The sequence below is a fragment of the Canis lupus genome, chromosome 3 (genome assembly GCF_003254725.2).
Source record: "Canis lupus dingo isolate Sandy chromosome 3, ASM325472v2, whole genome shotgun sequence".
NCBI classification, from domain to species: Eukaryota; Metazoa; Chordata; class Mammalia; order Carnivora; family Canidae; genus Canis; species Canis lupus.
The window spans coordinates 70,930,328-70,944,373 of record NC_064245.1 but is presented as its reverse complement, the minus strand read 5'-3'; the positions used below and the strand labels follow the sequence as shown (position 1 = coordinate 70,944,373).

General features: G+C 48.6%; 1 protein-coding gene across 4 annotated transcripts in view; it reads left to right on the top strand.

Moving 5' to 3' along the window:
- EVC2 (EvC ciliary complex subunit 2) overlaps nucleotides 1-10,767 on the top strand; it is a 126,226-nt gene extending 115,459 nt beyond the window's left edge. For 2 of the 4 annotated variants that reach the window (XM_049108634.1, XM_025437421.3), the window contains 5 exons: nucleotides 1,694-1,908; nucleotides 3,293-3,380; nucleotides 6,107-6,303; nucleotides 8,057-8,158; nucleotides 10,098-10,767. In XM_049108634.1, the coding sequence (XP_048964591.1) occupies nucleotides 1,694-1,908; nucleotides 3,293-3,380; nucleotides 6,107-6,303; nucleotides 8,057-8,158; nucleotides 10,098-10,368 (873 nt within the window). In that variant the 3' untranslated portion in view covers nucleotides 10,369-10,767. Of the gene's footprint in view, nucleotides 1-1,693; nucleotides 1,909-3,292; nucleotides 3,381-6,106; nucleotides 6,304-8,056; nucleotides 8,159-8,646; nucleotides 8,825-10,097 lie in introns of all 4 variants that reach the window. The other 2 variants (XM_049108635.1, XM_049108632.1) reach the window with 2 other exon arrangements.
- Nucleotides 10,768-14,046: the final 3,279 nt, after the last annotated feature.

The window sequence follows — 14,046 nt, the reverse complement described above, 5'->3', positions numbered from 1 at the left end:
CCAGGTCTTGGAAAACAAGTGTGACACTCTCTGTGCTCTCCTCCTGCTTTGGAGACACTGGCAGCTGTGGGTTCTGGCCTTCGTTCCCCACACCGTGGCTGGGGCTGGCCAGCGCGAGTGTGGGATCAGTGAGAGCCTCGTCCACGAGCAGGCTCCGGGCATGCTGACAGCACATGCTGTCAGAAACTCATTAGCGCTGTTAGAAGCTCTGTGTTTGGTTATGTTTACATTTGGGATGCTGCAAGGAGATGGATGGCCGTAATTGGAAACTTCAGTGTGTTAGATGGCTCCGCTCAGAACGGCAGGCTCTTTTGCACTTATTTTCGGAGGATGATGGACCACCGTCCTCTGTGGAGCCCATCTGAAGCCCCTGGACTGAGTCCCAGCTTCACCCTCCACCCCCACTTAGAGTCCTGGCCTGTGTCTACATTCTACGAGGCTTGGGACCTTCCAGCCCCCATCTCTCCTTAAACCTGAGCAGGCTGTGGACAGAACCCTGTAGCCAGATTATCTGACTCTGGTGGCCTAAGAATGCAGCTTTCTTCTCCTTGGCCAACAAGAGGCAGTGTTGCGTGACCTGGCCTGGCCTCTGCCAGAGCTCTGGCTCTGCCACTTAAGAGCTGCATGAGACAGAAAATTACTTTAACTCTTTTGCCTTAAGGAGATTCTCCTCATCTGTAGTGGGGGAAATAAGAGTATGTATTCCATAGGGTGGTTTCAAGGACTCCATGAGATTAATATATGTGAACACTTAGAAGGGCACCCAGCGTGCTGTGGGTCCCATCCGTGTCCACCCTGGTTGTTGTGCTCGGGCACAGGCTTCCCACCAGGTGAATAAATGTGTGCTGGTGTCCTATACATCAGCGATGACAGGTGCCAGCTGCCAGGCATAGTGCTGAGCGCTGCAGACAGTGAGCTGGAGATCCAGCCCTGCCCCCCGGAGCTCACACTCTAACGGAAAGGTACGGGTACGGCAACTTCAGGCAGCTACAGAAATGGGGTAGTCTCAGCCTGCTTGGGCTTCCATAACAAACACCAGAGCCTGGGGGGCTGAAACAACAGACGTTTCTCTCAGAGGTCTGGAGGCTGGAAATCCAAGATCAAGGCACCAGCCTTGATCATTCATTGCTGAGAGCTTCCTTCCTGGCTTCAGATGGCCACTTTCCTGTTGAATCCTCACATGGTAGAGACTGGGGGCTCAGTTGTCTCTCTTCCAGTCTTAACAAGGACGCTGATCCCATCCTGGGGCCCCACCTTTGGCACCTCATCTAAACTCATTTGCCTCCCAAAGCCTCACTCACTCCCCTAAGTACCATCCCATTGTGAGTTAAGGCCCCAATATAGGAATTGTGAGGGACCACAGACATTCAGCCTGTGATGGGCACAGACAGGGGAAAGCGAGCGGGCACCTTTGGAGTGGGTGTCCGCGTTGTCCCAGGGACCTGAGGAACCCCTCACTGAGGATGTCCTTGAGCGAGGGCTTGAAAGGAGACTCAGAACTGCACAGGCAACCAGAGGAGGGCCCTGTAGGTGGCAGGAGCAGTGTGTGCAAAGGCAGGGAGGTGTGAGAGGTCCCCGGGTGGCCTCCTTGTGCTGTTCCACCCGTCTAGAGTGGGGAGGCAAGCAAGAGCAGATCGTGCCAGGCCCAGGAGCTCTGATTTAATCTGTGGACCCCTTGCCCCTCTGTGTGCAGGAGCTCCAGGAGCTGGAGAGGAAGCTGGAAGACAAGCTGGCCCACCAGGAGGCGTCTCAGCTACAGCGGGCTCTGACAAGCCGGCAGCAGTGGGCTGGCGACGGGCCCGGGCTTCTGGGCGAGCCCGAGGACACGGGTTCTGAAAGGCAGATGTCTGCTGTCCTGCAGCAAGCCCTGAGCCAGAGCCGGAAGCTACTGGAGCGCCACCAGCAGAGGTGAGCCCGGTGCCCAGCGGTGGCACAGTATGGTATCGGCCCTGCAGGCCTGGGGGCACCTGGCCTCTTGGCTCATCTGGACCCGGCCCCCCGGCTGTCACCCTGCTGGCTGAGGTGTCCTCCCAGTGCCTAGACACCAGCTGCTGACTTAGGAGGGGATGTTCTTCTTCCCTGACATTACCCCTGCCAATGATTCTTTTTGGTATCATTGAGGTTTTTGCTGAACATATTTTTTAAACTTTTTATTTTCAAATAATTGTAGACTCACAAGAAGTTGCAGAAATAGTACAGGGAAATTCCATGCCCCACCCTCACCCAGCCTTACCCGGTGCCAGCATCGCACATAATCACAGCACTTTATCCAGACAGGGGTGTGATGCAGTGAATACCGGCCTCACTCAGATCTCACCTTGAATGTAACAGTTCATATCCTGCTTTTGTAAAATTAGAAAACAAGACAGAGCCCTTACCTTCTGTTAGGGCTGTTCTTTGCATTCTTCTTAATTAGCAATTAGCCTTTGCCCAAGACATTAAGAACTCTTGGCAAATGTACTTTTTAACAGCTTTATGGTGTTCCACTGTGACTATAAGGTTGATGTGGGAAGGACGGGGTACAAACTAGAGACATAGTGTGATTCCATTTTTTAAAACACATGCGCACAAACTAATTAGCAGCAGAGAGACCCAGTTGTAACAGATGTGACTTCTGGGTGGCGAGATTACAAGTTATTTTAATGTATTTGATTATGCTTTCCTAGAAACACGATATCAAAGTGCAGTTCTGTTCCACTCGAACTAATCGTAGGAGGGGCTGGATGTATGTGATCAAAGGGCAAGGCCTGGCCCTTGGAGACGAGGACCTGGTTTACACCAGGATTTTCGGGTATAGGACACCCTCATCTGCCTCATGCTTTATGGAGGAAATCGCTCGTGAAAAAAGCTTCTGACATAAATTTGGGGTTGTGTTAGCTAACAAAAGAGTGCAGAGTGGATCACCCACAGTGCCACCTCCATCGGCTAAGGGACCAGGTAGGCAGATCCTCTCATGTGGAAGTCAGAGAGCCTGAGGGGAACCCTCATGTGGAAAGGCACCCCAAGCCTCTGTGGCCAGAGCCAGGACCAAGCTGGGAACGTGGTTCCGGGTCTGCTTCCACATGGGACACATGGTGGGCCAGGAGCCCAGATCTTGGTCTTCTTGAGCATGACTACTGATACCAAGTGTTTTCCAACTAGGACCACAGCTGGCCCAGCAAAGGTACAGAAAAGTCTCCATACAGCTGCCACAAAACTTCTTCCTTTGTGATTGTTATTTAAATAACTACATGGTCTTCTAAGGTCATGTTGTAATTAAAGTGGACTCACCTAGATTTTGTCTGCATGCTAGTTGGAGGGAGGAGCGAGACCATGGCATTGTGCTCGAAGATTTGCTGGAGAACATGGAGTTCGACACCTTTGCGACCCTGTACAGCCAGGTGAGGACCCGTTAGCCATGTTGTGGGTCAGCCCTCGTCAGCACATGTCATGTCACCTGTTCCTCAGAGTGCACGTGTCCTCACCTGTAGCACGGGCGGGGTGACAACAGGACCTGGGGATGGCTGAGTGGATTTATGACAAGCACCTGGCCCTAGGCCAGCAGGCAGGAGACGTTCCTGTCAGGCACAGCGGTGGCAATGGTGACAGTAGTAGTGACCGCCCTGGTCAGCTTCTTTTCTGAGACTCACCAGGTATCCAGACATGCTTCTCTTCTCTGGTACAAGTTTAACACACAGGAGGTTCCACTACAAACAAAGCTAGTCACTGAAATCAGCTTTTGCTCTATTTAACTGCTGTAGCCATTCCATTTCATGCTACTGCACATTCCTTTTAAAGCAAGAGACTTCCTCGTTGCTTCATGACTAAAATGGGAAAGGGGTGCTTAAGAAATGAATGGCACTGACCCAGCACATCAGGAAGCTTTCCCGTGCAGTGGGTGAGCCCGGGACCCCATCCATATTCCTCACTGAACACTCTTTACGCCTGAGAGGTTTCCAGCATGACTGTGGCCGTTTGTAGACAAAGTGGAATACTGTCTTAACCACATAAGGCGTGACTTCGAGTCCCCTTGACTTCAAAGACCCTGACATCCTCTGAAGAGGCTTTGTTCGTGAATAAATACTCACCATGCTTCAAAGTAAGCAACGGGCTGTCTTGGCCACTGGGATTTCAGCAGTAAACACAGAAATTATGTCATGCCCTCAGGAGCTGATATTCTAGTGTGGAGAGTAGGCAATCAACAAAATACATACATAAACTGAATTGTATTTTGTGTGCATTATGATCTCATTTATGTAGTTCTGTCCATCTATCCATCCACTCACCCATCCATTCATCCACTCATCCATTCCCTCATCCCCCATCCCCTATCCATCCATCCATCATCCACATATATGTCTAGAAAGATGCTTGGAACAGTGCTTGCCTAATGTTACTGATAATCACTTCTGGATAATGGCATTTGGGATAATTATTTTAACATTAACCTTTGTGCTTTATCACATTGCTTAAATTCCTTAAAATAGGCAACATTTCTTAAAAACAAAGACAAGGCGGCACCTGGGCAGCTCAGTTGGTTAAGCACCTGCCTTCAGCTCAGGTCATGATTTCAGGGTCCTGGGAACGAACCCCGTGTCAGGCTCCCTGCTCAGTGGGGAGCCTGCTTCTCCCTCTCCCTTTGCCTGCCGCTCCCCCTGCTTGTACTCTCTCTCTTTCTCTCTGTCAAATAAATAAAATCTGTAAAAAACAAAAAACAAACAAAAAGACTAACAGCAACAACAACAACAAAAAAAAAAACAGATAAGGATGAAATATGCCAAAAACCCACAAAGAGTAGAAATCCACACAGGAAGGAGAAAAAGGGTCCTGGTAAGAGGGAGGCAGCAGCAGGCACAGAAGGGAGGGCCGTGTGATGGCGACAAAAGCAGAAGTTGGAGGGATACACTTTGAAGATGCAGGAAGGGCCATGAGCCAAGGCAGGCAGGTGGCAGCTAGAAGCTGGAAGAGACAGGAAGATGCATTGTCCCCTGAGCCTGAGCAGGAACGAGCTCTGTTGACTTGAGCTCAGTGGAAGTGACTTCAGACTTTCATCCCCCAGACTGCAGGGGAAGAAAAGCATGTTGCTTGGAGCTGCTGTCTGGATCTCCATGGGGTGCGATGGTTCTCCACATGGCAGGTCCTTCTGACCTCACAGAAACATCTGCTGGAGGGGTTACAGTTACCCCACTTTACAAATAAGGAAGCCCGAGCACAAAGAGAAAGAAGGGGGTTGCCCCAGGACACACAGGGTCTATTCTGTGCAGTGGGGCTGGAGGGCAGCCCAGGGTTTCCTGAGTGCAGAATCTAGACAGCCCCCCCCCCTTTAACTTTTTCTTTTGAAACAATTTTAAATTCACATAAAGTTGAAGCTAGTGTAGAGAGTTCCAGTACCCCACCCCATGTTTCACTCAGTTTCCCCCCGTGGTTACATATTACAAAATGTGAGTATAAGTTCTGTGTCAATTCACATAATCAGTTCCACAATCGAGATACAGAACCATTCCATCGGCACAGAGACCCACCTCGTGCCACCCCTTTACAGGTGCACCCACCCCTCTCCCATCCCTCACCCCCGGCAACCACTACACTCTTCTCCATGTCCACATTTTGTCAGTTCTGGAAAGAAAGACACATGAAATCTTATAGGAGGGACTTGTGGATACAGGCTCTTTTCACGTGGCATCCATCCAGGTGTGCCCAGCACACAGCTTCTTCAACCATCTGCTGGTTTGGGGACATTCCAGTTCTTTCCTGATCCTGTGCTGTTTGCTCTGAGCCACGCTGCGTCAGGGTGCATGAGCAGGAGAGAAGTGTCACCAGGGTGCATGAGCAGGAGAGAAGTGTCACCAGCTCGCCCCGGTGCAGGCCAGAGATGCGGCCATTCTGCATGAGTTGGGAGCAGTTGGGAGGATGGATGAAGGTTTCTGGTGTGTCACGGTTTGCCAGGGTTGCTGACCAAGTAGATCCTTCTTGACAGTTCTGTGAATTTGGGGATGTGTTTTCAAGACCGAGCTGCTAAGATAGTTCTCTCCGTGGGACAAAACGTCCTAAGACTGTCATCCATTTAAACGGGTTGTTCATCAAGGTCAGGGCAGTGAGGTCACGAGCTTCCCCATCACCCCTCTAGGAGCTGAGACTGGCATCGTACCTGTCCAGGCTGGCGATGGTGCCAGGGGCCACGCTGCGCCGGCTCCTGAGTGTGGCTCTGCCCACCGCCTTGCAGTCTGAGCTCCTGGCGGCGCTCGATCCAGGCACCCAGAAGCATCCTGACCACACGGTGGAGAACGACGGAGGCGGGGAGCAGGCCGACCTGGCCAGGAGGAGGTGAGTGCGGCATCCAGGCTGCATTGGGAGCACTTGAGTGAGATTCCACGAGGGGAACACACGCAGGGACAAAGCAGGACGCCTGTGAGCCCCGGGCACACACACCTCCCCTGGCCGTCACTTTATGGCATGGGAGCAGAGGACGTCCACACTGGTGGCCGTGAACCCTTGATACGTCATGGGAGGCCTGAGTATTTTGTCCAATCTTTTATCTTCATCACCAGTTTATTTTTCTTTCTTTTCTTTTTAATATTTTTTTAAATTTTTATTTATTTATGATAGTCACACACACAGAGAGAGAGAGGCAGAGACACAGGCAGAGGGAGAAGCAGGCTCCATGCTCCGGGAGCCCGACGTGGGATTCGATCCTGGGTCTCCAGGATCATGCCCTGGGCCAAAGGCAGGCACCAAACCGCTGCGCCACGAAGGGATCCCCACCAGTTTATTTTTCAAGTAGTATCTTAAGAAAATGTTTCCCCAGCCATGTAATGCTTACACACACCTTAGAGGAAGTGTAAAAAGTACATACAAAGAAAAAAAAGAAAAAGAAATTTCCTGGTTCTGTTACCTGGAGAAAAGGGCTGTGAGCATTTTCTTACAATTCTTTGTCCAGAAACTGTTTCCTTACTGGGCTTTATGAGTGTGTTCAGTGTATGCGAGTGTGTGAAATATGTGTGTGTCTCTGCGTGTGTAGTAATCCCGGCAGATGCAACCTTGTGTCTTGCTCCTCAGAACTTTACAGCACAGGCGAGTTTGCTTATTTCCTTCTGACTCTTGTTCATGTGCAGATGTCGTCCTATGCAATAATTATCACGCCATTTAGGCCATATTCTCAGCTGTTTTATTAATTTAAAATTCATACTTTTCACCGTTATTGAAACCCCTTCATAGGTATTATTGTTAACAACCATGTGACATTCCCCAGAGGTGTGTAGCCTAGTGTATGCAGCTCATGCCTTCTAACTGGACGTTTGTTTTGGATTCATTTTTTTCCTCAATTATAGATAATGCTGCATAGATACGTTCCTTTGGGAGCAGGTTCCAGGTGTGAATTTGGTCAGCAAAGGCTCTTTATAAGGAGAGGCGGAAAGCAAGGGTGTGGAATGAGCACAGCACAGACAGGACTCTGGGTTCCACACTGTCCTTTACTGAACTGACCTGAGCCCCTGACTTCCTTATGTGACACTGCAGTGTCCTTTCCCAATAGCAGAGAATCATGGTCCTTCACGTAGCATTGGGGTTCCCGGCCTAGCCCACCTTCCAAGCTTCTGCTGTGCCATTCCAACTTTCTTAATATATTCATAAAACCCTGCTGAGCTTCTTGCATGTCCACTGTTACAGACAGTAGCATGTGGGAGAGAATAAGAGACAAAGTCCTGCTGCCTGGAGCATACACCGGGGATGGAGGGTGGTGGAAAGTCCATACGTTAACACACAGGGTGCATTCCACCATACGTGCTCTGGGTCCCCTGCTGTGGGGAGGCAAGACTCACCTCAAGGGTCCCCACCTCTAGGCAGCCTTCTGCTGCTTGACTGATGTCACCTGTTTCCCGGCTTTGACCCCTGGTCAAAGGGGGCAGAGACTGTGTCTTGACCAGAGCAGGTGCTCAGTCAGTGTGCCTCGAGTGAGAGACAGACCATGAAAACGAGTTCTTCCTGTCAGGCCAAGGTCGTGTTGAGGGATGGAGTGCCATCGTGCTTTTCAGGAAGAGTCTATTCTAGGAAATACAAGAGCCTCCCTTCTTGCCTTCAGGAAGCACCAAGCCTGGTGGCAAGCCCTGGAAGGCCGACTGCGAGGAGAACTGATAAGCAGAGGACTGGAAAAACTGCTCTGGGCCCGAGAGAGGAAGGAGAGGTAATGCTAAGCACCTGCTCAGGTGGTCCGGGCAAGAGGGTCAGCCCGGCTGCCTGGGAGTGGGACGGGAGGTGAGAGGCCCAGGGACCTTGAGGAGGGTGACTGCTGGCATCCCCACATTCCTTCCTGACAGACCGCAATCTTTACTCGCAGTGGACTTAGTTTAGGAGCTGAAGATAGGCAGGCCTCTTTGCTGTCAGTGGGAGAATATTCTTGATCATTTGTTAGCACTTTACTGTATTTATTTTAATTAGTGGCTGTTTTCAAAAGGGATGTCATTAGAGGGAGAGTAAATCTGTATCTCTATTTGGAGTTTATAGTTTACAAAGTCCTTTGCCATCTACTGCCCTGAGTCTCCCAGCCTTTCAGAAAGTAGGGATGCTGACACTCCAGCTCCGGTAGGTCACAGGAAGAGGCACCAAGCCTGCAGCTGGGAAATGGCGGCCATGGGATTTGGAACCATCTGACTAACCCCTTTCTTTCCCTAGACTTCCAGGCCAGTAATCTTTCCACTCCATCGAGCACCTTTCTCTTTTAGCTGTGGTTTTTGCACAGCTGGAGGTCAAAGAGAGCTAAGGCCAGGATGGTTTTAGATTGCTACACATGGTCGACCAAGTGCGTCCAGTGTTTCCCACTGGAAAAGCTTTGGAGGAAAAGTGAGGTCAGGTAGGTTCATAACAGGGTAGGAAGTGATAATATCCATCCACTGTGTGCTCTGGAAGCAATCCATGTCCAAGCGAGGCGTGTAACCTGAATCCTGCCCCTTCCATAAATTCTCAGCTAAGGTAAAAGTGCTGAGGCCACGCTTCGTGAATTGTCCGTGTTAAAAATCCTGGAGCCACCGATAATAGTCTGGATGTCAGAATTTAGTCCCAAAGAAATTAGATCAGGATTCTGAGCCCAAACCAAGAAAATTAATTTCGAGCTGTATAAATTGTGAAGTCCTCCACGGAGGAGCAGATATCAGTTCCCCCAGGCTGGGGGAGCGAAGGCACTTGCAGGTTGTGAGCGGAGTGAGCAGGTGAGGAGGAGAACTGGCCCCACTCCCCTGGCTCACCCTGCTAGCCTTTGCCCTGCCCAGAGGCACTGTGCAGCGATGCAGGAAGAGGAGACTCTGAATCACACAGAGCTGCATTGGAATCCTTGCTCAGATTCAGACCAGCTGCAAGGGCAGGAGATGCTGTTGCCCCATCTGCCACATCTTGCCCTAGAAGGACCAGTGATCCCGTCGGGACTTCCAGGAGGTGACCCCCACTGACATGACCTCATCATGCCCGGATTGGACACAGAGAACCCTGTGGCTTTTAGGTTGTATATGGCTCTTAGAAGTAGCCCTGGCCATGACCAAGAGCTTCCAGGGATTTAGGGCTGGACCACTCATGGACAGGAGTCCAGCAATCCTTTTATGGGACATCCCCCAAGAGTGTTGCTCTTCTTTTTTTTTTTTTTTTTTTTTGAGTGTTGCTCTTCTGTTTCAGTTTGCCTGACTTCTAACTCTTGCTTTGTAATCAGAGCTCATCAGCCTGCTTTTTTGGTATGAGGTTCACAGGCAATGATGTCCTGGTAAATGTTGAGCATTGGTTGGTGGGGAGAGAGACAGAAATGGTCTGATTTGTAGCATTTACCAGTTTCCATGGTGCACCTACTCTGACCAGGGCCAATTTCAAGCTAACAACATGATGACAACAGGTTTGCAAAACTGCACATTTAAGTCACAAGTCAGGAAGTGACTTAGAAGTGGTCTGTAGACACCACTTGCTGTAGGCTTCAGCTAATTTTAGGGGCAATCTGATGACCACAGGGAAAAAATCTTTCATTAAAATGACATCTGATTGAGGGCTAAGGACCCAAAATGGATTCTCCTGTAAGGCTCCCATTAGGACACTCAGGAGGGTCAGTTGCCAAAAATGTCACATCTGATCTTCTCTTCTTTCTTTAGTATATTAAAGAAGACATGTCCCCCTCTCAGAGAGAGAGTGATATTGCCTGGAATAGGAAGCTGGCCACACCTGTCCCTGGAGTCCATCGGAGAACCAGCTGCTGTGCCCATTGTAGGGGCAGAAACCATTGATTTATTAAACACAGGCGAGAAGCTCTTCATATTCAGAAATCCAAAGGAACCAGAGATCTCGTTGCATGTTCCTCCCAGGAGAAAGAAGAAGAACTTTCTGAATGCTAAAAAGGCCACTTGGGCCTTGGGCTTGGACTAGTCCCAAGGAAAGCTCCAGGGAGTCTGAAGATAGATATTTTTCTCTCGCCCACGTGTGTGTGTGTTTATAGTGTATAATGCATAGATACAAGTTGCATGTGGAGAAGACGCAGACACCTCCCAACACCTACGACTCTCAAGGACTCAGTTTCATCTGATCTCATGAATTTCCAGAGAGTCCACTCTCCTCAGCCTCAGGACCAGCCTTGAACCCTTGTTGCCTTCAGTCTCACCTCTGCGGGTCTGGAGGGCAACCCTAACCCATGGTTCATACTCCTGCAACATCTGGCTGCATATGGGCTGTGTGTCAAAGTGAGGCCCTTTGTTCTTGCATTTTGTGTTTGTTATGTATCCTATTTTTATCAAGGGAACTTTGGAAAATAAATGCATTTTACACAGAGCTCTTAGGATGGCATTTGGTTTTGCTTTATGTAGGAACCCTTTATTTTTAATTACTTCTGTTTTGGCTGCACGTTATTGTGTTCAACAGAGATTGACCCTCCATCATTCCAGTGGCCAGAAACTAGGGTGTTCGATCTCCAACTCAAATTAGAGTTTTTTCCTCCTTTTATAAATGAGGAAATCCAAAGGCTTAAGAAGGTAAGGTGATGGGTGCAAGAACACAAAGCCAGTTAAGTAGCAGAATCGGGTTTGTACTCTTTACGAACCCTCACCCTTTCTCCCAGACTCCACCAGTGGGGACATTTGCCAGCAAACAAACTGCACACAGGTCCTTGTGTTTTGCAGAGTGCTTTTATCTGCTCCAACCCTTTCCACTTTGATAGCAGTGGTTGAGCCAATGATGTCTCATTGGGGCTGGACTGGAACATCGCATGAGTTTTTCTAAGAGCCAGGCAAAGAATACAATTGCAGTGCATCTTTCCTGAGGGTAGGAAATGACTGAGGAGGGAATCTTGTCACAATCAAGGGAAAGACAAAGGATCCTAATGAAGTAACTGCTACATGAGAGTTGCCACTGGGCCCTTCCAGCTCCTTTAACCCCCTTCCAGTCCTCACTAACACTGCTGCAAGATGAGCATCACTACTCTCATTTTACAGCCATGGAAGTTGAGACTCAGAGAGTGTAAGTAACTTGCCTGTGATCACACCACCTACAAGGGAGGGAAATGGTTTTGAAACCAGATCTCCTAACTTTCAAACTCTTATCTGCTATGAGACATTTTGTTTGTTGGCAACCAGAAGGTCAGTCTTCTTTGTGTCCACCACCGTGCACACAGCGTGGTGAACAGCAACCTTTGCTGGGGGTTATACTTCTTCTGTAATGAGCTGCCACATGACCATGTCACTGCATTAGTGGACATGCATGAGCAAGCAGTTCGAGTTTAAAAGAGAAGAATCGATGGGGCTAGCTAGCTTTCCCATCGAAAGGTCCAGTGAGCAGAGAGAGGACAGAGACCAATGACTCTCACATGTAGGGTAGTGGAGTGGAAAATGCATGGTCTTTAGTGTAAGATGACTTGCTTTCATCCTGCCACTTATGAGCAGTGCATCCCTGGGCAAGTCACCTGGCCTTTCTGAGCCTGGTGTTCCTTACCAACAAAATGGTGATGAAAAGCCCTTGTTGTGAGGATTAGATGATCTGGATCTAAAGTGGAGTAAAGTGCTGGATGGTGGCATGAGCCTGTCACATCAATGTCCTCTATGCCTCAAAGGTGATCCATCTGCCTTTCTAATAATTTCCTGCTTCTACAGAGTTCTGCTAGAATCATGCATGGTTGAAGTAGATTGCACACAAGGATCTCAAATATAGCTCAAAATTATGGGCTGAGGGCTGATTGAAGAGGCTATTAGCAACATCAGGAGGTGCCCAAGCTGTTTAAAATACAGCATTTCAACCTAATAATAACTCCCTATGTTAATAGACAGAGAAAGACTAACTATTGATTTACTTTCTCTATGACAAACATGACGACATGCTGGGGAAAGCCTATGCTTCTGCAATCAGATAGACAACCAGACAACTTTGGAGCAAGTCACTCCTCCTCATTTTTAAAGCAGGGGTCCTAATACCTACCTTAGAGTAAGGGTGTCACAAGGAGTGGAGATATTGGCTATTATGTCCATAGTGTCCAATAAGATATTGGTGTACAATAAATATAGTTTCTTTGTTTTATTTTTACACATTCACAAAATAGAGCTTGGTGGCTCATTTCATTCCTGTTGACACTCTAGGTGAAGACAGTGACCCTTCTAGAAGGGCTTTTGCTGCCACAATACATGGAAACCTACTCATGAGACAGAAGCTCCAGGGAACTTGAATTGAAAGGGATTCAGTTCAAGTTTGGGCTCCTTTACTTATAAGCTGCATGAAATTGAGAAGATGGCTAAACCTCTCTAAAGCTCAGGTTCTTGTGGATTCTGTCTTCTATGATGAGTTCAGTCTGATTGAGTTGACAGACACAAAAATAAATGTTAAATGCAAGGGATAAAATAGTTGTATAGAAATCATGCTGTGAGATTTGGGATTGAGAACCAACCTGACTGGGGAGATTTGGGAACAGCTTTATGTTTATGACTCCAAATCATTATATCCAGATTAGACTTCTTCTTGGGCTCAAGACACTGAATGTCTACAACTTGCTAGGCAGCTCCTCCTGGACACCTCACAGATGCCTCAACCTCAGCATCAGAAATGGACATTTCTGAACTCAGGTTACTAGAAAACCCATTCCACCACTGATATCCCCTCTCTGAGTGGATGGTACCAAGCCGGAAACCTACAAGTCATCCTAGACATCTTCCTGTTTCTCAGCCCCCAAATATGATGACCAAATCTTTCTTATTTTATCATTGCATTACCCTTGACATCTATGTGCTCCTCCACCCATTCATTCCTGCCCAGGCCACAATATCACCACCTCTCTCCTGGTTGGTGTCAAAAGCCTCCTCCCCTCCAGGCTGGCCCCAGCCAGTTGCTCCATGGTAGCCATATCTAAGTCACTCCCTTGCTGAAAGACCTCCAAAGACTTTTCCATTTCTTTTAAGACCTCTGTGCATTGCCCTCTGATTGTCTTCCTCGCTGGTCTATGGAGGAACCCCCTACTTTCCAAGAAGCCACTGAGTGACAATAAGACCCAAAGGGTAAGGTAAGTTTGTCTCTCTGCCATTTACTGAGTGGCCCAAGAGAAGCCACCTGTCTTCTGTGAATCTCTGTTTCCTCACCTATTTTATGGAATTAATGAAATGATACCTATAATGTGCCTGGCGCAGGGAACACACAACAAATGCTAGCTATTGTTATAGAAATTTTATAAACAGAGGAGTGCTATTATCTGATTTTTCTTTAGATAGGTAGGGCCTAAGGCCTCATGGAGGATGGACCAGAGGAAGAAGCAGTTACTTAGGCTTCTCACTGTCTTCCATTCTCCAACATGCAGCTACAGACAGGGAGTGAGGAGAGCCAATCATATTACTGCCTTGTGTGTACCCTTGCTTCTCTGGCCCTCATTCACCAAAAGCAATGGCAACCACCATACCACCAACAACCACAATAGTAACCATTACTGTTGAGTTCACCTTCATTTGGGTAGTGTGCTCAGGGGAAGGGGTTTCCTTCCCCTGCCCCAGAAAATGAACCATCGCTGGCTCCCCACAGACTGTGAGTTCAGCAATCTCTGAATTCTAACTGGGATGTTTGGACCATTATATTGAATATGTT